The 26,085-nt window shown below is 50.7% G+C and overlaps 3 protein-coding genes across 4 annotated transcripts; 1 reads left to right on the top strand and 2 right to left on the bottom strand.

Annotated features, from left to right (window-relative positions):
• The first annotated feature begins 7,068 nt into the window (after positions 1-7,068).
• P2RY4 (pyrimidinergic receptor P2Y4) lies at positions 7,069-8,169 on the top strand. The gene has a single exon (XM_062585025.1). It carries the CDS (start codon positions 7,069-7,071, stop codon positions 8,167-8,169), a length of 1,101 nt encoding a protein of 366 aa, XP_062441009.1.
• Positions 8,170-10,809: 2,640 nt separating this feature from the next.
• LOC134145246 (diacylglycerol O-acyltransferase 2-like) lies at positions 10,810-15,583 on the bottom strand. Its single transcript, XM_062584590.1, has 8 exons — positions 15,271-15,583; positions 13,832-13,960; positions 13,427-13,534; positions 12,823-12,893; positions 12,245-12,449; positions 11,514-11,688; positions 11,179-11,381; positions 10,810-11,013 (listed from the first exon to the last, which is right to left on the bottom strand). Exons 1-8 carry the CDS (start codon positions 15,308-15,310, stop codon positions 10,859-10,861), a joined length of 1,086 nt encoding a protein of 361 aa, XP_062440574.1. The 5' UTR covers positions 15,311-15,583; the 3' UTR covers positions 10,810-10,858.
• Positions 15,584-17,862: 2,279 nt separating this feature from the next.
• IGBP1 (immunoglobulin binding protein 1) lies at positions 17,863-23,366 on the bottom strand. Of its 2 annotated transcripts, none has more exons than XM_062584561.1 (6): positions 23,174-23,366; positions 22,776-23,069; positions 20,907-21,102; positions 19,812-19,897; positions 18,676-18,788; positions 17,863-18,396 (listed from the first exon to the last, which is right to left on the bottom strand). In XM_062584561.1, the coding sequence occupies exons 1-6, from the start codon at positions 23,362-23,364 to the stop codon at positions 18,248-18,250; spliced, it is 1,029 nt and encodes a 342-aa protein (XP_062440545.1). In that variant the 5' UTR covers positions 23,365-23,366; the 3' UTR covers positions 17,863-18,247. The 2 variants fall into 2 exon arrangements, with proteins under 2 accessions (XP_062440545.1, XP_062440546.1); XM_062584562.1 differs by having other exon boundaries at positions 17,863-18,393.
• Positions 23,367-26,085: the final 2,719 nt, after the last annotated feature.

Here is a 26,085-nt window from a genome sequence, read left to right as displayed (position 1 = left end):
GGGACGGGACGGGGACGGCGCCGGCGGGGAGGAGGCCGCGCGTCCGGCTTCGGGACGGCACGCCCCACGGCGGGCACGGCCCCGCGCCCCACGGCGCCTCTGCGGGCCGGGGCGGTCAGGGGCGGCCGAGGGAAGTGGGGCGGCGGCAGCGGCGAGGGTGGCAGCGACGGCCTCGGGCGCCTGCCCCCGCCTCCGCCCGCCTCCGGCCCTGCCTCTCCCTGGCACTTTGCTCCCGGAGCCGGGCCCTGGCCCCGCAGAGCGGGAGCGGGAGCGGCGCCGCTCGAGGGCCTCGGCCCAGCATGGCCCCCGCGCCGGGAGCGCAGGTGAGGCGGCGGCGGCGGCGTGGACGGGGCGCGGGGCGGACGGACCTTCCCCCCGCCAGCTCCGGGGCACCGGCCGGCCCCGGGCGTCCTCCCCAGGCCGCGGGGCCTTCGTCCCTCCCCAGGCACCTGCCTCCTCCTCTTCCCCCTCCGCCACGCTCCAAGGGGATCGTCCCCTCCGGAGGTGAAGTGCCCTCCGGCTGCTCTGCCTCACGCTACCTCCGTGGGTTTCCCGAGGAGGTGGGGGGCTCCAGGGGAGCCCTGCCGAACGGCAAAATTGGCAAAAAAATCCCCAGATGCATCCCATGTAACCTTCCACCCCACTGGGAAACAGCGTCACCGCGGAGAGGACCCGCTGCGGGCCTTGGGAGGCACCGGGCTGGGCTCCGACAGCAGGGAAAGCGTCCGGCCCCGGCGAGCCCCAGCTCTGCTGGCATTCCCGAGGGAAAGCGTCCGGCCCCGGTGAGCCCCAGCTCTGCTGGCATTCCCGAGGGAAAGCGTCCGGCCCCGGTGAGCCCCGGCTCCGCTGGCATTCCCGAGGGAAAGCGTCCGGCCCCGGTGAGCCCCAGCTCCGCTGGCATTCCCAGGAGAGGAGGCATCGGCTCCGGGGGCAGCGACTTGGAGTTCACCTCTGGGCTGCAGCTGCTCTCATAGGATCAAAAAGAAATCAGGTCACACTCCCCTCGCGCCGGGGCTTTGGCTTTGCAAACCACGCGGCGATTAGGGACAAGGGTCTGCGGGCAGGATGTTTTGCATAATTTCCCCTTGTTTTGCAATTTCCAAGCATTTGAGCAAGAAGAAAAGCCCTGTGTTCCCCTCGCTTCCAGCGGCAGCCAGGTTTCGGGCTCACCCTGCCCAGGCAGCCCGGCCGCCCTGCTCTGCGATTTGCTCTCCTGTCAGCAGCTCCCAAAGCGAAGCAGAGCTCGCCGCTGCAGAGCAGGGCTCGCCCCGGGTGCCAGGCGCTCGAAGCGCCAGCACTGGCCGTTCCCTGCCGGAGGAGAGGGCAGCCCCAGCGTTCCCCGTCCTCCCGGGGCGGCAGGACCTTTGGCTCCCGAGCGGATCCCGGCCTCTGCACTGCCAGACTCATTCATTTCATTGGTGCCTTCCCACCGCCTACGTAAAATCGACACGCAGGAGGCTTGGGAAATGCTGCCACATGCCGGGGTCCAGGCGAGCCGCTCCTTGTCCTTTTCCTCCAGGGCTTTTTATCTCCCTGACCAGCTCCCAGGCTGCGGCGCCTGGCTGGGAGACAGCTGACACGGAGCTTGGAGCCTCGCTTAAGCTGCAATCGCTCTCTCCGGAAAAATTCCACCTAGGAGAGGCTGTGGCCAGGGAAAACGGTGCTGGCAAAGTTACCCAGAAGTGGGAACAGGCCCAGCAGTGATGTGTCCTCGGGGTAGACTGATGTAAATCAGAGCAGCTTAAACCACTGATCTTGATCATGACTAAGATGAGGAAGCAGGAAACTTTAGCTGTTGAGATTAAGACTGCCAAATGTAGTCGTCTCACATTTTTGTCTTTCAGTTGTTTTCCTGAAGAAAACTTGCTTAGGAAAAGATGTTGCTAAATACTGACTATGCTCAAGGCTTTGTGTTTTTGGGAGACAGACACCATGAACATATACTCTCATCTGAACAGCCTTCCACCAGGCAGCTACTCAGATGCTTTCTCCTTTTCCTTTTGTCTTTCTCTTTTCTTTTTGGTGGTTTTTTTTTTTTTTCAGTCTACCAGATTTTTCTTATATTCTTCATGATTGTTGGCATGTGTTTCATGGAAATTGGCTTTTGTCACTAAATCCTTGAGCACGTCTGGTCTGGTAGATCTCCTTATTTCATGCTTCATTTATTTAGAGCTTAGAAGAGGCACAGACATCTCCTCTTCTTCATACCTTCATCAGTGCCTCAATTTTGAGAGAAACAACTGCTGGCCAGACCAGTGCAATAAACCCCGACGACGAAAAGAGTCTGGCTGCACCTGAGGCAGAGGTGGCTGCTGGTTTCTTCCTTCTGGAGGTGGTTCCAGGTGCTCAGCTGAGGCCTGGCACAAGCTCAGAGGTTTCAGTGCTTTGATTTTCTTGACAGTCCTGCCAGCAAAAATGTACTGAAATTTTTATTTTGTAATAAATTTATACTGGTTTAATGGGACACTGACAGGTCAGCCTTCTAAGGCACTGTGTTAAACCTGGAGCTAGATTCTCCTTCCAAGCCAATCCCTCCTTTTCCTGGCTTTGCAAGGGTAGAGCAGCTCAGCAGAACTGTGTATTATTCTGATGGAGTCAGGAAATCCCTATGCACACCAGCAGCAATCTCAGGCCTTGGATTCCCAGCATCTCCTCTTATTTCTATTCTGAAACTTGCTCTGACTTGGCCTTTTGCTGCAGTGTTAGGAAAATCTCAGCTGAAGGACTGATAATAGTGACTTCCTCATCTCCTGCTCTACCTGGGGGAGTGAGGCTGCCTTTCACAGGCTGGTACCAACGGTACTGCACTGCAGGGGTGATGACTTACCTTGGGTTAATATTTTAGCTCTGAAGATAAGTTGCCTTCCACTGATCGGGTCTCCTCGTCACCAGGGCGTGGTACATCATACAGTACCTGCCACCACCAAGGCCTTGCTTGGAAGTTGTTTCAGTGGAGGCTGCCTTCCCTCTGGGGGACCAGCCAAAGGAGAGCAGATGGTCCTGATGGCTTGCACCCAGCACAGGGCTTAAGCCCCTGTCTCTTATGCAGGCTTTTAACCTCACACTGATTTCACCCATCAGTCAGAAACTGAGTTAGCATTAGGAGCCTCAGGTTTTTGTTGAACCTTCAAATAGAAGGGAGTATCTCTATTGTGAAAGACATCTGGAGCAGCAGGGTTTTCCCATGAGGAACATATCACAAGTTCCCTTAAAGGCAGGTGAATTCATAGGCTGATGCTTTCTTTGGAAGGTATTTCAGTAACTGGATCTATCCTGCAAAGGCCTTCCCTTGTATACTTCTCCCTACCCTTTTTCTAAGGACACTGCTGTCAGAATGATTCATAGACTCAAATTCAGACTTGATGTTGCTGGGGCTTTGTAATGACTACTTTGAGTACTGGGACAAAGGCCTGCAGCTGGAGTGGGAAGCTGAGCAGATGCTGGTGCAAGGAAGGCTTGAGCACAGATGGGATACATGCATGATTATTCTGAACCCCAGCTGGGTAATACAGGCACCCGTTTGATTCCATCGAGCCTTTCCCCATTCACTGGTCTCTCTGCAGAGAGTATTCACTGCTCTGCCACACAGCTGCTACTAAACTTTGCTGTGCAGGCTCTGGCAAGGTTTGCTTTGCTGTCAGAGAGAGTCTGAATCTTTTTACTTTCTCAGGCTTTGCATCTTGCTAGGTATGTGCTTATCAGCTGGTGTTTATCTGTGAATTGTGGTAATCATCTGAGACAGTCTTACACGAAGGATATTAGTGGTAGAGAAGAACAGGCAACTACATTACTTTGTTAACTCCCTCATATGCCAGCTTTCCATCTGGAGCTTGCTCTTCCTACCCAGGCTGAGAATGTAAGATGCTCAATAGACTTCATGGGTGAAGCAGCATTATTTGCTCGTTTCTCCAGGACAATGAATAACTATATAGTTAAAAAGTTGGGGGAAAAAAAAAATCCAAGCTAGGTCCGGTCAGATTGCCTGAAATAAGCTTATTAGAAAGGAAGCTCTGCCAGCAGCTTTGCAGCCTTACAGCTAAGCTCTTTGGTCCTCATTATGGCCATCACGGCCAATGCCGCCATTTCAGTCTTCTTCCACTTCCCTATAGATATGTCCAGGCAGCAGAGTAGCTGTCCAGGCTCAAGTCAGGCTAACACCATAAAATGCACCCAACAATGCCAGGAGAGCTGGACACACCACCCCAAAATAGTCCAGAGCCCAAGGAATCTTCTCGGCTCCCAGATGCACAAAAACTTCTGCCTTGCACATATCTGAAACATATGGACACATACGATGGACACAACACAGGGATGAGACCTAGTGAAGCTGGCTAAATTAAGTGGCAGACCCCACTTGATTATTGACAGCCCCAGTGCTCTGGGTCCTCTCAGATGGGTGCTTGAACCACGTACATGAGGTGTACCCTGCTCACAGGACACCCTGCAGCCCCTTCCGCAGGATGCTGGCATTGCCCAGCAGCTCTCAGTGCTGCAGCCCGTTCTGGTGGCAGAAATGGGCCATTTCCCAAATCCCTGCCTCCTCTCCCTTGGCACTTGGGATTTTTGTGGAGGTGTTCCAGCAAGGTTGTCCAAGTCAAGATTGCAAGATGCAGCTGGTATCAGAGCCCGGTGGCTACTAGGGGTTCCCATGAGCTGGTTTTCTCTCCTGTTTACAGGGGAATTGACTGAGTTTCCTTTGTTAATGTTTGATCAGGACCTGCCTGTTGCTCTCTGAACTCATCCCTGTAATAAAGCTGTGAAGCAATCTGCACCTTCTGTAGCTGGAAAGCAGTAGCAGAGTGTTTGATTTGGGCCCGAGGCTCCAGCTCAGCCCAGAACTCAAACAAACGGTGCAGTGTGCGTAGCCACGGAGGCTGGCCTGGCACAGACACCCTCCTGTCTCTCAGCCCATCTGCCTGCAGATTAGTTTATGATCATGACTGTAAATCTAGGAATGCCAATCTATCCAGGCAAGGCTCTGCAGAGCAAAGTGACAAAATGGATCAAATCTCACCTGACCCTGGGGTCATAAATAGAAGGGATAAATGGGACGGGAGGAAGAGGCAACCAACGGAGGAGAGCAGAAGACAATGCAGCCTTCTACCCTGTATCACTGAAACCAGCAGCCCATTGATGTGTGTCATCTCCCTAGATCCAGAGTCCTCCTCTGTCCTAACGTCATCATCTCATGAGTGAGCTCTGAACCAACACACGCTGCTGCGAGATATAGCGGTCAGGTGCACCCTCAGCTCTCTCTACAGCATGGCAGAAGCCAACTCTTGCTTTTATTTCAGATTTCCCTTGCTAGTCATCTAAGGACACAGTGGACACTTGCCCACAGAACTAGGAGATGGTGCTCAGCCTGCCTGGACTCAGTCTGCAAACCCTTCCCAGCACCACTGCGTACAGAAGCACTAACCTCAGGTTGCAAGTGCAACCTGCCTTTCCTGACTCTCCAAATAAGCTCTTGCTTTTGGTTATGTTTAAAACTCCAGGATTCAGTGGAGCCCACTGGGAAAATGCAGCTTAACCTGTGTAACTGGCCAGGACCTATTACTTTTGAATCCTCTGAAATATTACCAGCAATAGCTTTATATTTTCCTCTTCATCTTTGGTAGATGCCACTGGCCCAGGAGCAAGTCTTTGCTGGACTCTGTAGATGCAAGTTCATGGGATAAGAATATATGGCTTTATAATTAATTTTTTGAGCATCTCTGATTATGATTTTAACCTACCAGGTTGAAATAAAAATGGCTTATCTAGTGAGAGAACAAAACGTAGTTAAGTGTATGCAGGTAAGTAAGTGTTCTGTTTTTTAGTCCTTTCTTAAGGTGTGACTTTGGTGTCACTAAGGTGTGCTAGCAAAGTTGCAGAAGCACTGGTTTGTGCACTGGATCAAAGCCAGAATATGCAGATTGTCCAACTGGCCTTGCAGCAGCTGACAGCTAAAAGAGGTTTTTACTCCAGTTACTGATCTTTTACCCACCATCATTGTGGGACTGACTGTTGAGTTGCTTCTGTCCATCCTGCCTGTGACTTCTCAGTTTGCTGCCTTGGCTTGGAAGCCACTGTTCTGGAAGTGCTTTGCAAGGAAGCAAGGCAATCTCGGAAGAACTGAGATGCTGAAACTCTTCTGAGACCCAGGGCTTTGTTGGATGTGACATTTGCAGTAGAAGCTCCCTCTTTCTTCTGGAGAAATGGACTCTGAACTTTAGACATCTTGAGATGCAGATGCAATCATTCTATAGTTTGCCCTTTCATTTTATCCTGGAGATTAATGTGCCAGGATGGTGAGAATCCCAGTCTTTGATCCTAACAATATGCATCAGGAAAATGCCCTGCCTCGCTTGTGAACTTGCACTCTCTTGGGCTGGGACTTGGCTCTGTCATAGCTCCTCTCTGCACTGCTTAGATCGTTGCTGTCCTATTGAGAATACCCGACAGCTGGAGGCCCCGCACTGTCCAGGGACACACTCTCCCAAAGGCTCCTTTAACAGCCCCCCAAGGATTTCTGCAAGCCATAATATTGACCCAGACAAGCCTTTCTTCTCCTCTAGTCTTTCTTCTGTCAAGGACCCCTGTGGGATGAGCAGCATTGTCAGGATGGTGCCAATTAGACTGAGCTGGTTTCCAAGAGTCTGCCCTGGCACCGAGCAGGGGGTTGCTGTTGCTCATAAAGGTTTCTTTGTTAGTGGCACAGCGGGTTTGCTGGCCTGGCGGCTGGGGCTCAGCGTGGCAGGGGGGATGCAGGCCTTTCTGTCTGAGGCATGCTTCCTGGGCTCTCATATAGTGCTGGTGCCACTGCACAGTGCTCAAAGGGATGATTAACGGGTGTCATCGTGGGGGCTCCAAAGGGGAGGATTTTTCAAGCCTGTCTTGGCTGACCGCAAGGCCCAAATGTGAGAGCTGAGAAAAAAACAGAGAATCATCAAAGTGTCCAGAGCTCCTGGGGGGGGGGGGGGAAATCTGGCATCTTTGGCGACCTTCCACACTTTGTGCCTGACAATGGTCGGGATTAACAACTAATGTGTTTTTATTAACTGCTCTTCTAGATCTGTCTTTGAGAACATGGCCACTTCAGTGAGGACATTCCCAGTTGCCCTGTGGACACCAACGCCTGCTCCCTGGCTGGTAGGGAACACCACCACTGTGGCAGAAGCAAAGTGTGTGTTCAATGAGGAGTTCAAATTCATCCTGTTGCCCGTCTCCTATGCGTTGGTGTTTGTAGTAGGGTTGCCGCTCAATTCTTGGGCCTTGTGGATTTTTGTCTCTAGGATGAGGCCATGGAATGCGACCACGACCTACATGTTTAACCTGGCTGTCTCCGACGCGCTCTATGTGCTCTCCCTCCCCACTTTGGTCTATTACTATGCTGACCGCAACAACTGGCCATTTGGGGAATGGCTCTGCAAGATAGTGCGCTTTCTTTTCTATGCAAACCTCTACAGCAGCATCCTTTTCCTCACATGTATCAGTGTCCATCGCTACATGGGCATCTGTCATCCTATCCGCTCCCTGAAGTGGGTGAAAACCAAGCATGCGCGCCTCATTTGTGTGAGTGTGTGGCTTGTCGTCACTATCTGCCTCATTCCCAACCTCATTTTTGTCACCATCAGTTCTAGATACAACAGCACCCTTTGCCATGACACCACTAAGCCTGAGGAATTTGATCATTATGTGCACTACAGCTCCTCTGTCATGGCCCTCCTCTTTGGGGTGCCCTTCCTGGTTATTGTTCTGTGCTATTGCCTGATGGCCAAGAAGCTTTGCAAACCCAGTTTCTCCAGCACCAGCCCCCGAATGCCCTCCTACAAGAAACGCTCCATCAAGATGATCATCATTGTGCTCACTGTCTTTGCAATCTGCTTTGTACCTTTCCACATCACCCGGACTCTCTACTACACCTCCCGCTACTTCCAAGCAGACTGCCAGACCCTCAACATCATCAACTTCACCTACAAGATCACACGGCCCCTGGCCAGCATCAACAGCTGTCTTGACCCCATTTTGTACTTCATGGCTGGGGACAAGTACCGAGGCAGGCTGCGCCGGGGGGCAGCTCAGTGGCCCCGGTCAGGGCCTCAGTCTGCCCTGGCCCTGGTGTCCACCTCCAGGGATGAGGCTGCAGGTAGCCGTCATGCCGCCACTTACCGCATCAGTGACACCTGAAAGACAGGGACAACATGTAGGCAGAGGAGGGCACTGAGAGCATGCCAAGGGGAAGTCGATGGGATTACAGCATCCCTAGTCTCTGCGAGTTGCACCTTCAAGGTGCTCTGGCATCCTCTACATCCCCAAACCTCCCTCCCCTTGCCATGCCCAGGCTCAGCCTCTGTCTTGGAGCCAGGACTGAAGCAGAGGCTTATGTGCTGCAGGTCTGGGGGAGGGAGGAGACATCTGCAGCAATGTGCAGAAGACAGAACTGGACTAGATAAGAGTGATGAGGAGTTCTCAGTGCATTTTGAGTACAGTTGGCGGGTGGACTCTAAAGCTGGGCAATGCCGAGGTCCCCCTTCCCACCAGGCCCAGGGGCCTGCAGATATGGGCAATGCCCCATACTCAGGAGCTTGCCTGAGCTTTGCCTGAATGTTGCTTGCACAGAGGGCAATGAAGTGGGGGCTCAACCATCAGCCCATGCATGCTCCTTTTGCAGGACAAATCTTGCTGTAGATGAACCACTTGTCTTTCTTCCCTCAGTGCCCTGAGAATGGCGTGTGTGAGCTGGCCCACTGAAGCTGGAACACAGCCGTGCAAGTGGGGCTCTGCCATCGTGGCAGGTGGGAAGGGCGTGGGGCAGGGATGGATGATGTGCAGCATGCCCAGCTGACAGCTGTGGCATCCTGCATGCGTTACAGACACTGAGATGTTCCTGTCACAATATTGTCCTTGGGTGAGGCAAGGGAGTGACCCATCATGGGGCTGGTGATCCCTCCAGCACCGCCATCCGAGCTCGGGCAGTAGCGGGGAGGTGATCATTGCTAACTAGCCCACCAATAAAGTGTATTTTCTTTCTCTAAGTCCAGGCATGTTTCTCCCCACAGAATCACGGAATGGTTGAGGTTGGAAGGGACCTCTGGAGATAATCTAGTCTGATCTCCCTATTCAAGCAGGGTCACCTAGAGCACATCACTCAGGATCATGTCCAGACAGCTTTCGAATATCTGCAAGGAAGGAGACTCCACCATCTCTCTGGGCAACCTGTTCCAGGGCTCTGTTCATCTTACAGTCAAGAAGGTTTTCCTCATATTCAGGCGGAACTTCCTGTGTTTCAGTCTGTGCCCATAGCCTCCTGTCCTGTCACTTGGCATCACTGAAAAGAGACTGGCCCCATCCTCTTGACATATTTGTAGACATCGATAAGATCCCCTCTGTCTTCTCCAGGCTAAACAGGCCCACCTCTCTCAGCCCTTCCTCATAACAGACATGCTACAGTCACCCAATCGTCTTTGTTGCAGTCTCCAAAAGTAGCCCCACATCAGGCTCCCCTCACTCACTCACAGCCTGGGCCAGCAGAGGTCCACATTTTTTTGCTGGGAAGGGGTGAAGCCTCAGAAGGTGTTTCTGAGCATAGAGGAAAGCTTTCTTCATGCTTCTAACATGGCCTTATCTGACAACAATGCTGACAAGCGTTTGTGTGCCATGTTAACATTAGTGTTTCTATGGGTTTCAGGAACGAGATATCTGGAACAGTGAAATACCGAGGTGACTAGTGACAGGAGGTTAATGAGTCCTCAGGAATCTGTTCTTTATGGGTGTTTGCTTTCTAAATGTTTACCCCGATCTCCTGTTTAACCGAGTGCTGTGCAAAGAAGAGCAGGCCAGAGATGATTATCACTATTATTGACTTTCCCACACCAACCCATTAAGGATGTCGTGTCTCACTTCCTACCAGCCCTCCCTCCCCACCACAACCAGGCAAATCTGGGGTTGTAAGTCTGTATTGGATGCAGAATCAGTCATGATGGTGAGAAAGGCTCATTACCTGGGGCCACAACAGAACCAGTCCCTCCAGCAGGGTAATGTGGTCTTAGGCTTCACTGAGGCTTGTTGAGTAAGTCCCAAGTCCTGGGATTCCCACTCCTTCCTCATGGGAGGCCTCTCTCCAGCACAGCACCTCACAGTGATGGAGGGCTGCTCCTAAGAGCTGCTAACCCCTAAGACCTGCTCCCCTTGGCAATTTTCCCTCTTTCTCTTCCTTGCTACACCTAGTCTCCTGCTTGTCTTGGGAGGGAGCATGCCCAGTCCAGCACTGAGATGACCCTTTCCTCCTCTCCATTGCAAAAACACCTTTGTCTGCCACTTAAACTGAAGGGATGAGACTGTGGTAAGGCCACCAATACGTCTGGCTGCATAAGACCTGTTTGCCAAGGTAAACACTGCAGTGCAAACTGTCATGTTCAAAAGCCTTGATTGAAAATACTCCCATGGGGACATTGCTGCCTCCTGCACCATGGCTCCGTGAACCCTCATCCCATGGAAACCGCTGTGCTGTGGAGGAGCGAGAAGTGGCTGCTCACCCCAGCAATACCCCAGGGGCCCTCTGCTAGTTTTTCCCTCCCTCCCCTTGGCTTCTCCCTTCCTCCCATGCCTCATTCTGCTTTTTTCCATCTTCCTTTCTTAAGCCGCCATGGAGGTGTGTGGGCCAGAGTAGAGGCAGCAAGGCAATGAGGCAAAGGGCAGCAGCGGCACCTGGCATGTGGGAAGGTTCTCTGGAGCCAATGGGTTCCCACAAGCATGGGGCCCATCCTTCTGTGCCCACTTGCCGGGCGGGCTGAAATCCCCACCCGCAAGAGCCGGCTGCCCTTGCGAGTCAGGACTTGGCTGCCCACCTTGGCCTGCAGCTTCTGCCTGGCCTCGCTCACATGATCCGCAGCTCGTCTGTCTCTGACAGCCCATACTTGGTCTTGTTCTCATTGAAGAGCTTGAGCAGGGAGCGGATGTACATCTCGTGGTACAGGTCCACAGTCTCACGGCTCGGGTCCTCAATCTTGGGCACTGTCACAGGCTCCCCCACTGCAGGAGCCAGCACAAGGGAGGCCCGTGAGCACCAGGGATGAGGGACGAGATACTGCGCACCGTGGTGCTAGATCCCACCCGTGCACCATCCCACCCTCCCAGTATGTGGCGCTGCCAGGGACAGGATCTGCTGGCACCGTGTCCCAGCACAGAGGTGCTCACCAACGGTTGTGATGGGCCTGGGGTAGGGCAAAAAGCCCCGGGACTGAACGGAGGTGAGGCCTCGGCCATAGAAAACGCAGGGGGCAAAGCCCATCATCTTCTGGAAGCGCTGCTGGATGCTCCTCATCCAGCTGCCCTCCTTGAAAACCACCTGCCGGAAGAGGTCGTTCTCGCCGAAGGAGAAGGAGGGCACCAGGTATGCCCTGTGGGGGAGAGACATTGCTATGTGACCAGGTGCCCCACAGTCCCCCGGGAGCACGCGGTCCATACAGCACCCCATCGCCCGTGGGCAAGAGAAGCTCTGTCCCTTGCCGCAGCTGCCCAGTCCAGCTCACCCATGCTGCAGGGCCATACGCACAAAGCCCTTCCGGTTCTTCAGGATTAAGGTGGTGACTCCTGGCCGGCAGGAGAGCGACTCGGCTGCACCGCCGATGACGATGGCTACGGCGTTCCCAGTGCCATTCTTGGACAGGAGGTACCCTATGGCCTGTCGTGTCACAGGGCACAGACCTGGGGAGTGGGGCAGCGAGTAGAGTTGCAATGGAGATGATGGAGATGTGCCTGCCCGGCTGGGAGCCGCATTTTGGGAGGCCAATACTTGTTTGCTGGGGAGGCAGGTGGCAGAGAGCAGAAAGTTTTCCAAGCTCAGGGGGTAGACGCAGGGAAGGTGCAGGCAGGCCACAGATAGGATGCAGGCAGGGTGGAGACAGAGCACTGCCTCTGCTCCTAGGGCAAACAGCCTCTGGGCAAAGCTGGACCAAGCATGGGCTGTTAGTCCTGGGGCTTGCCCGTGAGTGGGAGCAGGAGGCCAGAGGATGCAGTCCATGCACCCCTCCACTGCTCCAGCTGTGCTCCCTCCGCAGCGCCACCTCACGGAGCACCCTGCATGCCCCCGCGTGTGGGGCAGAGCTGGGGGAGCAGGGCAGGAGCAGGGCAGGCAGGGACAGCTGCTCCAGGCCCTTGGGGTGCCTGGTTTGTTTAAGTTGGAGAAGAGGAGGTGACCAGTGCGGGTGAGCACCCAGAGACTCCCCAGAGTGCCTCGCAGTGGTCCCCTGGGCATGCTCACCCCCACTCATCAGGTACTCCCTGAAGAGGGGCAGGCGGAAGTTGCCGGCCAGGGTTGTCAGGAAGGGTCTGATGCCTGGGAACATCTCCAAGAAGCCTGTTGACCCCGTAACGAAGTTGCAGAAGGCCCCGACGCAGAGGATGCCGTGGGGGTGTGAGCCGATGATGTAGTTGTGGCTGGGCGACAGGTCATGGGTCTTCACCAGCTGTGGGAGCCATGGGGGATCAGTGGCCACCAGCCTGGCCACATGGGAGCTGCCAGCCACCATGGGGCTGGGAGCACACATCCGTGCCGGGCAGTGGACCACCACCTCCCACCAGGGTGTGAACCGTGGCAAATGGGGAAAGCAAGGGCATTTCCAGGAACTGTTCCTGCTGGAGGAATGCCCCTCACACACCCTAACTCACCTAACCTTCCCAGTACACCACCTCCACCTCTGGTTTTCCAGAAAGTGGGACGTAGTTCCCACTGGAACTGCTCCTCAGGGAGCTGGGCTTGCACCAAGGCTTGGCAGGGGGTTGGCTGGGCACACACACGCATGCTTCAGCCATTCGTCTACTCGCCTACCCATGGCTTACCTGAACCGGGAAATAATCCCGGAAATGCTTCCACACGCTCCATCTCCGCAAGCACGCCAGCCTCCTCCCACCTGCAAACATACACCAATGGGGGTAAGCAAATCCACCCCAGCAGTCTTGCCAAAGAACTTGCAGCATATCCCTCTTTTCTACCTAGATGAAATCTACAGATGGAAGAAGGACCTGTTGTGGTGGTGGAAAGATCATTCCTTATGAAAGGGGCTGATCAGAGGAGAAAAGGCTGAAGGAGCAAACAGGACACACCATGCTCAGTCGAATGTGCTGTAATGGGGACCCTACAGTGCATCTGCTCCCAATCGATATTCCTAGGCTTACCTTTACCACGAGCACGATAGCTATTCACAAAGGTCCCTGCCCAAAATCCAGCAAGCTACACATGCAAATCAATGCAAAGGCTTTGACATACTCAGCAGCACAAGTTATCCCATCACCTTCTCCTTCTCCGTGTTGGTCTCACCACCACACCCCAGGCAACCCAGACGTAATTCAGCAACAGGTGGAGAAATGTGAAACTCCACATTTTCTGGGGGACATCTCTGTGCTGCTACAAAGATGCAGGAAATGGGGCTGTGTCCATCCATACCTTTCTCAGGCGTGTCCCAGTCAAAGATGATCCAGGCCAAATAGAGGGCAGAAACGGGCCAGAAGCTGGTGAACACCAGGTAGATGAGCAGAAGCAGGCTGACCACCCCTGCAGGAGCCAGGCAGAAGGGGTAAGCATATGCCCGCCCAACCAGCTCACGACATCCTGTTCTCAGAGCCACCAACACCTGGGCACAACTTTCCCATGTTTCAATAACACCTGGCAAACACCAGGATTAAGGCACAAGAGCATTTTTCCTCCTGTGAGATGGGATGGAGCCTCTGCCAAATCCTGGTTGGAGGCAACACAGTGCACATGGAAACTGCCCCATCCTTGGTGGCTGTCAAACACCAGCATCCTGCGAGAGCAACATCCCCTTCGCACCCTCAGGGTTGCCCCACTCACCCAGGAGCAGGAAGCTGAGGACCCACTGGAGGACAGCAAGGAGCTGCAGCCACGAGCAGATGTCCCGCTGTGAGGGCCATGGCACCCTGAGCAGGGTACGGAGGGCAGCCTGGACACTGGCACGACTCCCTGTGAAGCATGGACACCCGCTGGTCCCTGGCTCCCTCCAAGGCACCGCGATGGCCCCAACCCACCTCCCTCCAGCCACGTGGCCTGAAACAGCACGAAGCCTGGGCTTGCGCAAGCACCTCGTGGCTGTCGGGGAAGCCTGGTGGCAGTCTCCGACATCGGGGCGGGGGAACTCAGCAGCCCTCACTGCTTCACTGCCCGCCACCTCCCACTTCTTTCCCTCTGACCTTAGTGAACCATTAACCACCCCAGAGCGGTGCCAGTCAGGTCGGGAGCCAGGATCCAAACTCCACACGCATCCCTGTCCCCTCCTCCTGTGTTGGCCCACTGCGCTCGCCTCGCCGGCCAAAGGTCCGCCGCAGGCTGAGGCCACCCACCACAGCCACTGCCACCACCATGGGCTCTTGGGTCACACAGCTGCAAAATGTCCCCAAACCTGGGCACCAGCCAAACAGAGACCCCTCCACAGAAAGACCCACATTGCTCTCCTGGGCTGGGAGGTCCCAGAAGGAGTCTCAAGTTGGAGAATAACCACTGAAACCCAGATTTAGGCCAGGCCGGGATGATGAAGGTTCAACTCTTCCCGGCTCAATCCGAACCAGGAGTGGGACAACTGAAATAAATTAAACACTGGAGCCTTCACAAGCATCGAAGAATTATTTTTCCTCTCCCTATGCCCCTGAGCAGTTTGCCATGCTTTAAACAATCCCTCCTGCCTGTCTCTGACACACGCCCCACAACATATTCCCAGAAATCTTATAGCCCTTGGAGCCCTGTGGTTTTCAACTTTCCAAATCCCTAGTTTTTTCCAGTGAAGACACAAGAGCTCTGCCTAGTAATTTGTGCCCACCAAAAACTTGCTTTTTTTAGTTACTTTTTATAACCCCCCCCCCAAGAAGCACTTCATGAATTTCCAGACCACAGAATGAAAACCATCAGCTGAGTAACGGACAAACCCCAGTGGCTCTGCTCATGCCCATGTAGGTCTCCATCCTGAGTTAACAGGGACTTTTCTGAAGGCAACCCACCAAAAATTTGGACTCCACAGCTGGGAGGCAGCATTGAAACATGAAGAATTTGCTGTGCTTTGTAGCATCTTGCAGGAGTAACATATTGTATTAACATAAGAACATAAGAGCAACTCTGTTTTCCTCTGATGCTGCTAATCCCAAATTGCTACGAACACCTCCCTTTACCCTAAGCAGTCAACAGCAAATAGACAATATCGACAACAAACATGAACTGCCTGACTAGATACTTGCAACTCAGAGCATTAGAAACCATTCAAATACACTTTGGAAATGTCTTACCACTACGATTTTGAGAATAGGCTGCAATAATTGTTTTCATGATGGCAAGAAGTTCTGCTTCAGGCTCTGGTTCTGCAGGTTAAAAGGCAAGTTTGGAAATGCCAGACTGAGATTGTGTATCCAGTTACTTTAACTGCACCAGCTGATCCAAGATAAACTGTCTGCTGCGCAGGGGAACGGATGGGCTCCGGCCTCAACCTGCAGCACGAGGAGAGAAGCTGATGCTTCTCAGGAGGAAAAGGAGATCACACTGAGCATTGAGAAGCTGCCTTCATAAAGGTGTGCTTTCCTCCAAAACGCACAATTACCACAACTCTTCATCATTATCGAAGGTCATTCAGCGGGTGCTGCCATCCCCCCTGTGGAGAATGGTACTGCCCATACTTTGGGTATTTCACAAACGGCTGTGGTGCCTTACTGGCGTGACTCTCTCAGGGCTGCTGAAAGAGTCTTCCCCAAATCTCCTGCTTGGAGTTGCAGGAACTCACTTTACCAGATGGATTCCGACTGTTAGCCAGTTAGTCCAACACAAAATCCCATCCTTTTTCATGGCCACAGTCCAGACGAGGAGGAATTGCGTTGCCTGTGACTAGATGGGGCACCAAAGCCAGCAACCTGGCACCATTTCCCTGATGTTCTTGAGACTGTGGATATTTTTGTTTTCACTCTTCTCTTTTTGAGGTTGCTGGAAGTGATACGAAAGGAGATTGAATGTGAAGCTTAGTTCTTTGTTATTTCAACCAAAGGCTGATCCACCCAGGCAAAAAAAAAAAACACACACACACTCTTTCTGTGCTAGAATAAGATCAAAACTTAATGCTTTTGAGAAGATAATCATCTTTAAGAGGATGATGGTTGAACTAGCTGTCAGGCATATGGCTATGGCCTGCTAGCCCATGAATACTGGAGTAGTGCTCATAGAGGGTGGGAGACCCAAAGCTTTCTTTCTGCTTAGAAAGCAATCTGCATCAAGCTCCCCTGCATCCTACTGTGAAGGTTGGAGGAGGGTTAGGGTACAAGAATAGCTTCAGGAATTCATTGGAATAGCCTTAATGTGGAGATTGTGGCTCTGGCTGGAATTACAGCGCACCAGAACACTAGCACAGAAGGCTGAAAGTAGGATTGGGTGTAGCTAAATCAAATGCATACGGGGGGGGAACAACAACAGACGAACCAAAAGTAGCACAGAAGTATCCTCAAGATATGGTTCCAGGCTAACAATGACAGGAATAGTAAAGATCTCCAGGATCTAACTCACTAGAATTAGTTCTCAGATCTATCTTTCCAGAAGTACTCCATAAGAGCAGTCTCTCTAACACCAAATGTAGGAAAGGGGTAAATCCACGTATAAAACTGCATTTCTGAGGGGAGATCTGAAGCCCACAAAAATTCATAGACAAAAATCTTATTTAAGTTATAGAGATCTGATACCTAGAAAAACAGGCCTAACAGCACCCATTGCAGGCAACAGCTTCAGAAATGCAAATTAGCTAAGAGCAGCTGAGATTGCCTCATACTGCTAGGTATAAAATGTCAAAACTCCACTGCAGCCTATCTGGTCCTTGAGTTGTGCCTGAATCATGTTAAGATGAAGGAAAAATGCTAGATCCTCTTTGAATCATCATCCCTAAAGATAAGGAAAAAGCCTGCAGATGAAAACCCCCTGACTGAACTCAATAATAAAAAAATCTGACAGTAAATACCTTGTGGCCTGCTCTGAATAACACACATGACCACATTAGCAGCTGCCATAGGAATCAGGCTTTTTTACCTGACTTTTGTAACATAGCTTCCATTAATAGAATGCCAGTTTAGAACAATCTCAGAATCACAGCTGTTCACCATGATAAGAGAGCCTAGAATTTCCAGCAGTATTTTTTCAGGCTTCTTACCCAGCAATGCTACTTCTGTGATCCAGGTCAATGCTAGGTATGGCAGAACAGTCACGCTCGCTCTTCTCTCAGTTCAAGATTGTTACCAACAGCTACTTAAACTAGCATTAGAGGAACCTAAACAGGGTTTTCACCACTACAGGGTTGTTCTCTAGTAAGATTACAAAGCACACTCGCAGTCAGTGTCCTATCCCTCTTTTGAACATTGCACAATTTCTCCCAGTGTTAGCCCCCAGAGTACACTAAGCTGGTTGAGCATAAATACAGACTTTATACAATGTATATTATACTATGCTATGGCCACACAATCTCCCTATTACGCTAAGTGAAAGGATGAACATTTCTATTACGGCATTTGTACTATGCATATTATCAACACTTCACAACACAGCCCTTGAACTACTTGATCTACTTAACATACAAAAATCCAAAACACTTTTGTCTGTCACTTAGAGAAGACAAAAGGGATGAGACTGTAGAAAAGCCACCAATACGCCTGGTTGCATAAGACTTGTTTGCCAAGGTAAACATTACAGTGCAAGCTGTTGTGTTCAAGAGCCTTGACTGAAAATACTCCCTGGAACAGACCACCTGACAATTCATATTTCCCATACTCAACTCTTCTCATTGCTGGAAATCAACCTTACAGATTGCTCTAGAAGAGCCTTGGACAAAGAGCAAGGGATTTTACAGCAAGAACTAGTCAGGACAAGAGATTTTATTTTGTTTAAAATATAGAGAAAAAATAAATACATCCACCAACAATACAAAGAGCTGTTTTCAAATTTATGTACTTTCTTTCAAGGACTTCCTCTGACTGGGAGAATAGAGATAGTCCAAGCCCTCAGAAAGAGCTCCACTTGACAGGAGCTCCCGTGTTATCTCTGCACATAACAAGTGCACTCTCAGTCAGTCTGACATTTATGTAAACCAAAACAAACTGTCCTGTTCACTCCTCAGACTCTGGTTACTGCCAGAGAAATCAAGGATACCTCTGTGTATGTACAGTGTATGTACTCCTGCACCTCCAGGACATAGGCATTCTTATGGGATTTCCAAGTCCTACTCTTTCTGCAGCTGGAGCATCAGCCCATATTCTGTCGGTTGCCATAGCCTTTTGGGTGCGTATCTTTCCAGTCATCCCAGTTCCGAGCTTTTTGAAGAGCTTCCTCGTCATCCTCTTCCTCTTTTTTCTCCTGTTGCTTCTTCTGCAGTTCCTCATCAGCTACACCTGCTATAGGTCAAGCATAAAAGTGAGGGGCAGAAAAATAGAAGATCACAAGCCCAGTTCTCAGAACAGCAGCCCCTCTGGAAGCCAATGCAGACAGAAAGCAGAAATAGCCAACCAACAGCAATCTAGCAATCCAGCTACTCTCACAGTCTAATAGGGAAAACTTTTTCCAGCTCTTCATCAGTCAGTGGGTGTTTTGTATCTTTAACATATCCCTATTCACTCTTCCCCTCACAACAGTTCCCAAATTCCCTATGCCAAATTTTACTTTGCACTCCATACCTGGTGTTCTCTGAGGGACGCTCTGACCAGGCATGACTCCTTGCCTTCTGCGCTGTTCATACCAATCATCTACTGTCATAGTTGGCACACCAGGATATCCAGCACCAAACACTCTATGGGAAGAAAGAGTCAAGGAATGCACTTTATGTACCCTTATTAATGAACAGAAATGTAACAACACAGAAATACTTTGTACTCCAATTTGTACTGGAATAGAAGACATCTTGTCATGGTTGGTTTGGGAACAGATGTATTTCTCGAGTCTGGGCCTTCAGCAACAGGTTTGCCAGTAACCTAGCCATAACAATATTTAAACAGTTTATGCAGTAAGTTTAGAGAGATAAAGACTGTTCTGTTCCAAAGGCCCTGAACTACTACTTCTATTCAAAGAAGAAAGCTCTCTTCTGGCTTAACTTGCCAAGAAAGCTACTGGGAAATGAATTAGGCATTGCTTAGCTAAATAGATATATTGAAGGCTCAGGACAAGAAACCTTGTTTCTATCCCATTTTGTGTGTTAGCTGCCATATTCTTTACAAGAATCTGACAGTGCCATGCAGTGTTAAGATCATGGTCCCCTACGGAGAATCTTACAGTCAAAAATTGTAAATAACAGGCTATTGTGACTGATGAATCTCTAGTAGGTATCACATCTTCCCAGTCACTAAAGTCACTTATTTGAATTACTGAAATCTTCTAGAGTGCACATTAGATTAACATACACATGCTTTTCACCACCAGGTTCTCAGAGAGTAAAGAACAATTCTGTTATACCATATAGAGGTTTAGAGGGTGAAATGAGCCTTGCCTCTACACAGCTAACTAAAGAGCAGGCACAAAGCCTATAAACTAATACAGCCATATTTTGTCTCACACAGTCTTCTCTTCTGCTACTCCAATAGGAGGAAATAGCATTAACAAAGACATGCTGATAACTGAAGAAATTACACAGGAGGTGGAAGAAATAAATTAGGAGCTTCCCCCATCCCCTGCCCCAGACATAGAATACATGCCACATCTCGATGTGGCACACTTCTTAAGAATAATCACTATTTTTCTGTATTTGAAAGAATATCCTAGGGTTAATATGACAGAGCACTGCATCACACTGTGTCTAAATAATCAGAAAACAACATACTTAGCCTGAGCAGCATCCCGGGTAAGAATGAAAGGTTTCAATGGAGCCCTGACTTGCCGAGAAGTACCATGTGGTGGTGCTGAAGACTGAAGTTGCAAACAATAGTCAAAAGATAATCATGTAGATGGCAGTTCCCTTCTTTCCTTTACATCCCAAACACATTATTAAAGGTTTTGTAGATGAGAAATGCCTCTGCTGTCAGAGCAACATCTCAAGATGGACAAATCAGGCCCTAATCCAGTTTAAAATCATGAACTCCATCTGTGAGCTTCTACAAACCACTTCTATTTGTGCCTTTGTTATATCAGCTCTGATCAATGCACAAAGCTGACGGAGCTGAACCAGATCCGCTCAGATGGAAACATAAAGAGTAGCTTTCTTTTTTCCATGGAACAAACTGTATTTTTCTGCAAGTAGAATCATCATTCATAACGAGGTTGTCATCTGGGCACTACAGAAGAGCAGACTTCTTCAGTGCCAGATAACAAACTGCCTATATAAGTCAAGCCAATGAAACTAGCTTACAGCACTTCTATGCACATTATGAATTTTTAATCCCAGATAGACATTTAGGTGAACAGCACGAAGCTCAGAAACACTGGTCTACACAAGATATGCAGGTTCATGAAAAGCTTCAATCATTCAGAACAGGCATTCCTAGAATGTTTTGACATTTTCTAAGCTAGAACTGTATGCTAGAGAAATGAGAACAGAACAAATCAAGGCTCTTATTTTGGTTTAAAAATCCACTTAGTTCTTTAGTGTTAAGGGCCTTGCACAACCAAGTAGAAAAAAGCCTCCACACACAGACTAGATCAGCTTTGATATTCTATGCTCTATTATTTCACAAGTTTTGACTGTCTAGGACACATGATGGCACTAGATAGTGACTAATCAAAAAAGACCACCACCCATTCAGGATTAAACCAAACCCCATCCATTTAGACCATATGTGAACTAGATTTTAATCTAGAACTTCACAGAGTAAAACTTAGAAAACTCTAGCTCTGAGGTTCATTTACTTGCAACATTGTCTATCATCAGGTCTAAAGAGCTACAGTCCACAGGACCTGCAGTTCAAGACAAATCTCGTACCTGCTTTATTGTACCTCTGCTCTTCAAAATGACAATTTCTTGGTCAATACTCTCAATTTCCTCAAGACTGATGTTGATCCATTTCTGGATTTGCAGGAGGTAAAATTCTCGCATCTGATCCTCATCTGCTTGCCCACTCTCCACAAAGGATCTCATAGAGGCCAATCTATTCTCCAGTTCTTTCTTCTGCTTATATCTGGCTCACAGAGAATAAAATGAGATCATTTAAGTAACATTTCTCTAGCACTGCTCAGATACTGTATTTTCTAAAATAAACAACTTGACTGAATATCATGAAATAGCAAATTCAGTTAAAGAGCTACCTCCTGCCTCAATCCCATTTTAATTGCTTTTTACATAGCTGCCAATCGGTGACAAGTGCTCACTTGGATAAGCAAGTCCCAGACATTCATAGTGCTCCCCATACCTTAGAAAAAATTCCCTGTGAAAGCAGTTCCCATTCATTTAACAACAGAGTAGCATTCCTGCAATGACCCACAGGAACACTTCCATTATGAAGAGGAGGACCATTGACAGCACCAGATCATACTGGGGGTTACTTGCTGGTGACCTCTAAAGTGTAAGCACAAGGCAAAACAGGAAGCACAAGGATATATCCACCCACCTCAGTAAGAATCTGATGATTTAAGTCTTTAACACAAGAAAAATAAAAAATGGTTCACTTTTCTCGCAAAAGCTTTCAAAATGCAGTCATATACAACCATACAGTGCTAATATCTTTTCCTCACATCTTTCCCACCACTTCCATCTGTCCACTCAAGTTTAGACTTTACCTTGGAATTTTGCTACTCTTTAAAAAATGTTTTAACACCGTATCAGGTATTTAAGAGAATCATGTACAGAATTACGTACAGAAATGGAGGTTTACTTTGCAATTGAAAGTAGCTCCTGACTGTTAAGAGTAGTTAAAATAAGACAGTTAAAATGCCTTTTCTCCCTCCCTGACTTTTTTTTTTCTGGTGTTAGCTCAGCAAACCTAAAATATTAAGCCTCCCAGGTAAAATTAGGAAAACTGGCAAGGCTAATCTGCTGGAAGGAATTACATTCTTCAGCCTCCTTCACTGATATATACAACACAACAGCTATTTTGAGCTGTCTCTACACTACATGAAGACATCAAGTAGTTTTTTATAGGGAAAATGAATTGATGAAGAGTTCTGGTCTGCACAAAACCAAAATTACATTGAAAAAAAACCCACACACCTGAGACAGGAACTGGAAAAGTGTTTTAGTTATTGGAGTGGTGGAGGTTGGGAACAGCCTAAATAATACATTTTAGGTTAAATGAGTGTTAGGTAAAGAACGTTGGATGCATTGAGAAACAAACAGTAAGAACCAAGGATTAGAAGTGGCCTAGGAGAACTCTGCAGGGGGGCAGGTTGCTTCAGCCAGCCGGCTGCAATGCCAGCCCGCTCATACACGGTGCAGAGAGCGAGGCTGAGCTAGGACGGCACAGCTCCGGGCTAGACGCAGGCCTGTGTAAGGAAACATGTTCACGCGGTCTACGGGCTTCCCTGAAAGCAAACGTAATTGCACCTCCTTACCTCGCAGCCAGGTCAAGCAACAACCTGCTTCCAACCCAACTCGCGAGGCAGGTGCCGGCGCTTCTCCCCGGGGCGGGTGGTGCGCGGCCCCGCCATGGCACCGGCGCCATCCCTCCTCGCGAAGGCCTGGCTGACCCAGCCAGGCCTCTCCAGCCGCTTCTCCCACCCCAAGCCAGTCTCCTTTAGATGGCCTCCTAGGACACGAACCACGCCCGGCCTTCGCGTGAGGAAGGCTCGAGACTTATCGTTCAGTTTACCAGCAGAAAACCTAAAGAAGAAGGAAACCCCGCGGCGGCGCCCCTACCTCTCGATCTTGGCCTGCCGGGCCGAGGCGGCGGCGAGCAGGCTGCCGCCGGCCGGGCCTGGGGCGGCGGGCGGCGGGCTGGCGGGCGGCGGGCTGGCGGCGGGCAGGGCGAAGCGGCCCAGCCCGTAGCTCTTGCAGAGGCGCAGGAAGCGGCAGAAGTGGGCGCGGGCGCTGTCCAGGTGCTCCAGCCGCTGGCTCTGGCTGACCTGCCGCAGCGTCAGGGCCCCAAGCAGCGCGGGCAGCAGCAGGTAGCGCAGGTCGGCCGACGCGACCTCCTCCAGGTCCTCGTTCTCGCTGCGGGACGAGAGAGCCGAGCTCGTGCCGCGCCCGCACCCGCGCCCGCCGCGGGGCCGGCACCGGGCTGCGGCCGCCCCGCCGCCCGCCCCGCCGCCCCTCACCTGAACAGGTCCAGCTGCGCCACCATGGCGGCCGCCCGCTGCAGGGCGTCGAGCCCCCGCCGCACCTTGTCCTGCACGGCCGGGGCAGCCGAGGACGGCTCGGTGCCGGCCTCCACCTCCTCCCACAGCCGCCAGCCCGCCGCCAGCAGCTCGGCCAGCCGCGGCGCCTCCGCGCCGCACCCCTCCGCCATCTTGCGCCGGCAGCGCAGCCGTTGCCACCGCCGCGCCGCTTCCGGGCCCGCCCCCCCGGCCGCCATCTTAGTGGCGGCGCCGAGCCGCGCCGCCATCTTGGTAGGGGCAGGGCGGCCACAGCGGGGCGCCGTGTGAGGAGAGGAGGGGAGAATGGGGCGGAGAGCGGAGCAGCGGTCAGCGTCGGCCTGCTGGGGGGCTCCGCGAAGCGAGGAGAGCTCCATGGGGCCGGAGAGTCTGCCCTATGAGGAACGGCTGCGAGAGCTGGGCATCTTTAACCTGGGAGAGAGAAGACTGAGGGGGGATCTGATCAATGTGTACAAGTACCTGAAGGGAGGGTGTCAAGGGGATGGGGACAAACTCTTTTCAGTTGTCCGGTGTGACAGGACAAGAGGCAATGGGCAGAAATTGAAGCACAGGAAGTTCTGCCTCAACGTGAGGGGGGATTTCTTCACTGAGAGAGTGACAGAGCACTGGAACAGGTTGCCCAGAGAGGTTGTGGAGTCTCCTTCTGTGGAGATCTTCAAGGCCCACCTGGATGCAACCCTGTCTAACATGCTCTAGGTGACCCTGCTGAGCAGGGGAGTTGGACTAGATGATCTCCAGAGGTCCCTTCCAACCTTACTGATTCTGTGAGAGGGCTGGGGGGAGTTGGCGGTGCTGAGCAGCCAGTGTCACCCAGCATCGCCTCACCAAGCACTTGCAAAATCTGCTGTACCTGTCCTGGGCCAGCTCCACTAGCTCCTCAGATACTGCACCTACTGGGGCAACTGGGGTCCTGCCAACAACCAAAAATAATGATAACTGGGGAAATTGTCAGAAAACGTGCCTTCTTCCCGCTCAGAAATTGAGCGAGAGTGGCCAACAGGCAATTGCCATGTTAAAATAGCATGTTGTTTGTGAAACAACAGCTATGCTAAACCAACTACTTCAAAATTGTGCTCTTATGAGAGTGGAGAACCAAAAGAATACAGAGAAGACACATTATGCCAGAAGTTAAATTAGAAGGGACAAAGTGGAACTTAAAACACAGGACACATCTGTCCATTAGCTCCGCCGATTTGGCTGTCACCAGTCATAGTGTGACACATAGCAAATACATCAGTTGAGGTTGTCACCACAGCAGCGTTCTGTATCACAACAGAAAATAAGACCTGGTCCAGCTCTCCACAACTTCTAGCGTCCGAGACAAGGTGACGTGCCGCTTGACAAGGGTTGTAAGGCACAAGCAGAGCAACCTGCATCCAGCAGCACATTGCATGTGAATAACACAGCGTTCAAGGGAAGTGGTAGAGAGGGAGAAAGGGAGCTAGACAGTGACTTTTGTTGTGAAGAGAAAAGCTGAAGGCAAGGTGCAAGAGCGCAAATGGTGAAGAGTGCAGCCAAGGTGCCCCAGTGCCCAGGCGAGAGAAGGGGATCGAATCGTTGATCAACCCAGAGCAATACCACTCTTAAGGCTGTCCTCAAATGTCAGTATTCTCTGCTTGCGTGGACTGAGCCTCTAAGGAGGATATCACTCCTTTGAAAGGGATTGTTTTCCTGTTCTTTTGAAATAAAATGCACTGTTATACCTGTCTGGAACAATGATTCACGTCTTCGGCCATAAGGGATTCTTTACCAGTGAGGGTACCCTCCCTTGGCCAGGTGTAAAGCAATGTCTCACGTTCAGTGTGCTCAAGCAAATGTGCCATGAAGAGACTTTACAAAGAAAAATGGTAGAAATTCGTTTCTGTTGGTCTACTCTGATTTTCCGTTCTACTGGACGCTTTTGCTCATGGCCTGTCTTACTTTAAGTGTATCCATGTATATAAAGTAGTTACTCATCTTCTTAGGCCTTGGGAATTTTTTTGTAAATAGCATCAAATACAAACTCACTAGAGTTCTTCATCTTAAACCAAGAGGACCTGGATTTCCAAAAACTCATGCGACTGCCTCCCATTTCACTTTTGCTCCATTACCCACACCTCTGGAGATTATTGCTTTGGTGGGTTTTTGTTTTGCTTTGTTTTGTTTTTTAAGATTGTGAGTCTCTTTCTGTTAATCTTATCAGAAGAAACGTGCAGTGCAAGGTTGGAATTTGTGTGCATAACATAATATGGTGCTATGCAACACCAGCCAAGCTGTAATCAAATGCTTCAGCTCTGGAACTATAAGCTTAATAGTATAATCAATATTGTCCTGATGAGCCCATTTGAAGATCAGGCTGGTTAGCCATTCTGCATCTAAACCCTATGCTAGCATTTCTGCATGGCGTTTAGCTCTCTCCCGGTGCAGCGGTTTGCGTGGCAGCAGCCTGCACATTTCAAGGTATTGGTGTGTGCCTGGGTGTGTTCTATCTGTGCGGCTGCACCAGAGGGAGCTAAGTCATTGCTAGTAGTGAGGCCCTGCAAGCCCTCCCTGAAGGCCACCTGAAGTCACAGCAGCAGCAGCAAGGCTGTCCCAGGCAAACGTGCAGATCATGATGGTAGCGCGTCTTGCCCTAGGTACTAGGGCGGTTATTAAATCTGTGATGGCAGGTACTGTGCGTGGTCCTCTCTTACTCCTGGAAGAGTCAGAATGACATTAAGCCATAGGACACTGAGGCCAGTGCCACAGCTGGGATTCACTAATGGCTTGTACTGGATTGAACTCTTACTGCCTAGCACGGGATCTACATCTGACAGACAGTCCCAGACAACGGAATGCACAGCGTATCAATACATACAGGCAGTGTAATATTTTAT

This window comes from Rhea pennata, chromosome 11 (assembly GCF_028389875.1).
Source record: "Rhea pennata isolate bPtePen1 chromosome 11, bPtePen1.pri, whole genome shotgun sequence".
Taxonomy (NCBI): Eukaryota; Metazoa; Chordata; class Aves; order Rheiformes; family Rheidae; genus Rhea; species Rhea pennata.
The sequence above is the reverse complement of the archived record's forward strand: the minus strand, read 5'-3'. Positions and strand labels throughout refer to the sequence as shown.

What these genes read in the sequence shown, in the direction of transcription:
- LOC134145246 (XM_062584590.1), bottom strand. Translation starts at nt 15,310, where the DNA reads ATGAAAACAATTATTGCAGCCTATTCTCAAAATCGTAGTG. An exon ending in GGGATTATTTCCCGGTTCAG is followed by an intron (nt 12,450 to 12,822) that starts GTAAGCCATGGG and finishes TGGCTCCCACAG; the next exon opens with CTGGTGAAGACCCATGACCT. An exon ending in GGAGTACCTGATGAGTGGGG is followed by an intron (nt 11,689 to 12,244) that starts GTGAGCATGCCC and finishes CCCACTCCCCAG; the next exon opens with GTCTGTGCCCTGTGACACGA.
- IGBP1 (XM_062584561.1), bottom strand. Translation starts at nt 23,364, where the DNA reads ATGGCGGAGGGGTGCGGCGCGGAGGCGCCGCGGCTGGCCGAGCTGCTG. An exon ending in CGGCAGGCCAAGATCGAGAG is followed by an intron (nt 21,103 to 22,775) that starts GTAGGGGCGCCG and finishes TCTGTGAGCCAG; the next exon opens with ATATAAGCAGAAGAAAGAAC. An exon ending in CGTCCCTCAGAGAACACCAG is followed by an intron (nt 18,397 to 18,675) that starts GTATGGAGTGCA and finishes CTTGACCTATAG; the next exon opens with CAGGTGTAGCTGATGAGGAA.
- P2RY4 (XM_062585025.1), top strand. Translation starts at nt 7,069, where the DNA reads ATGGCCACTTCAGTGAGGACATTCCCAGTTGCCCTGTGGACACCAACG.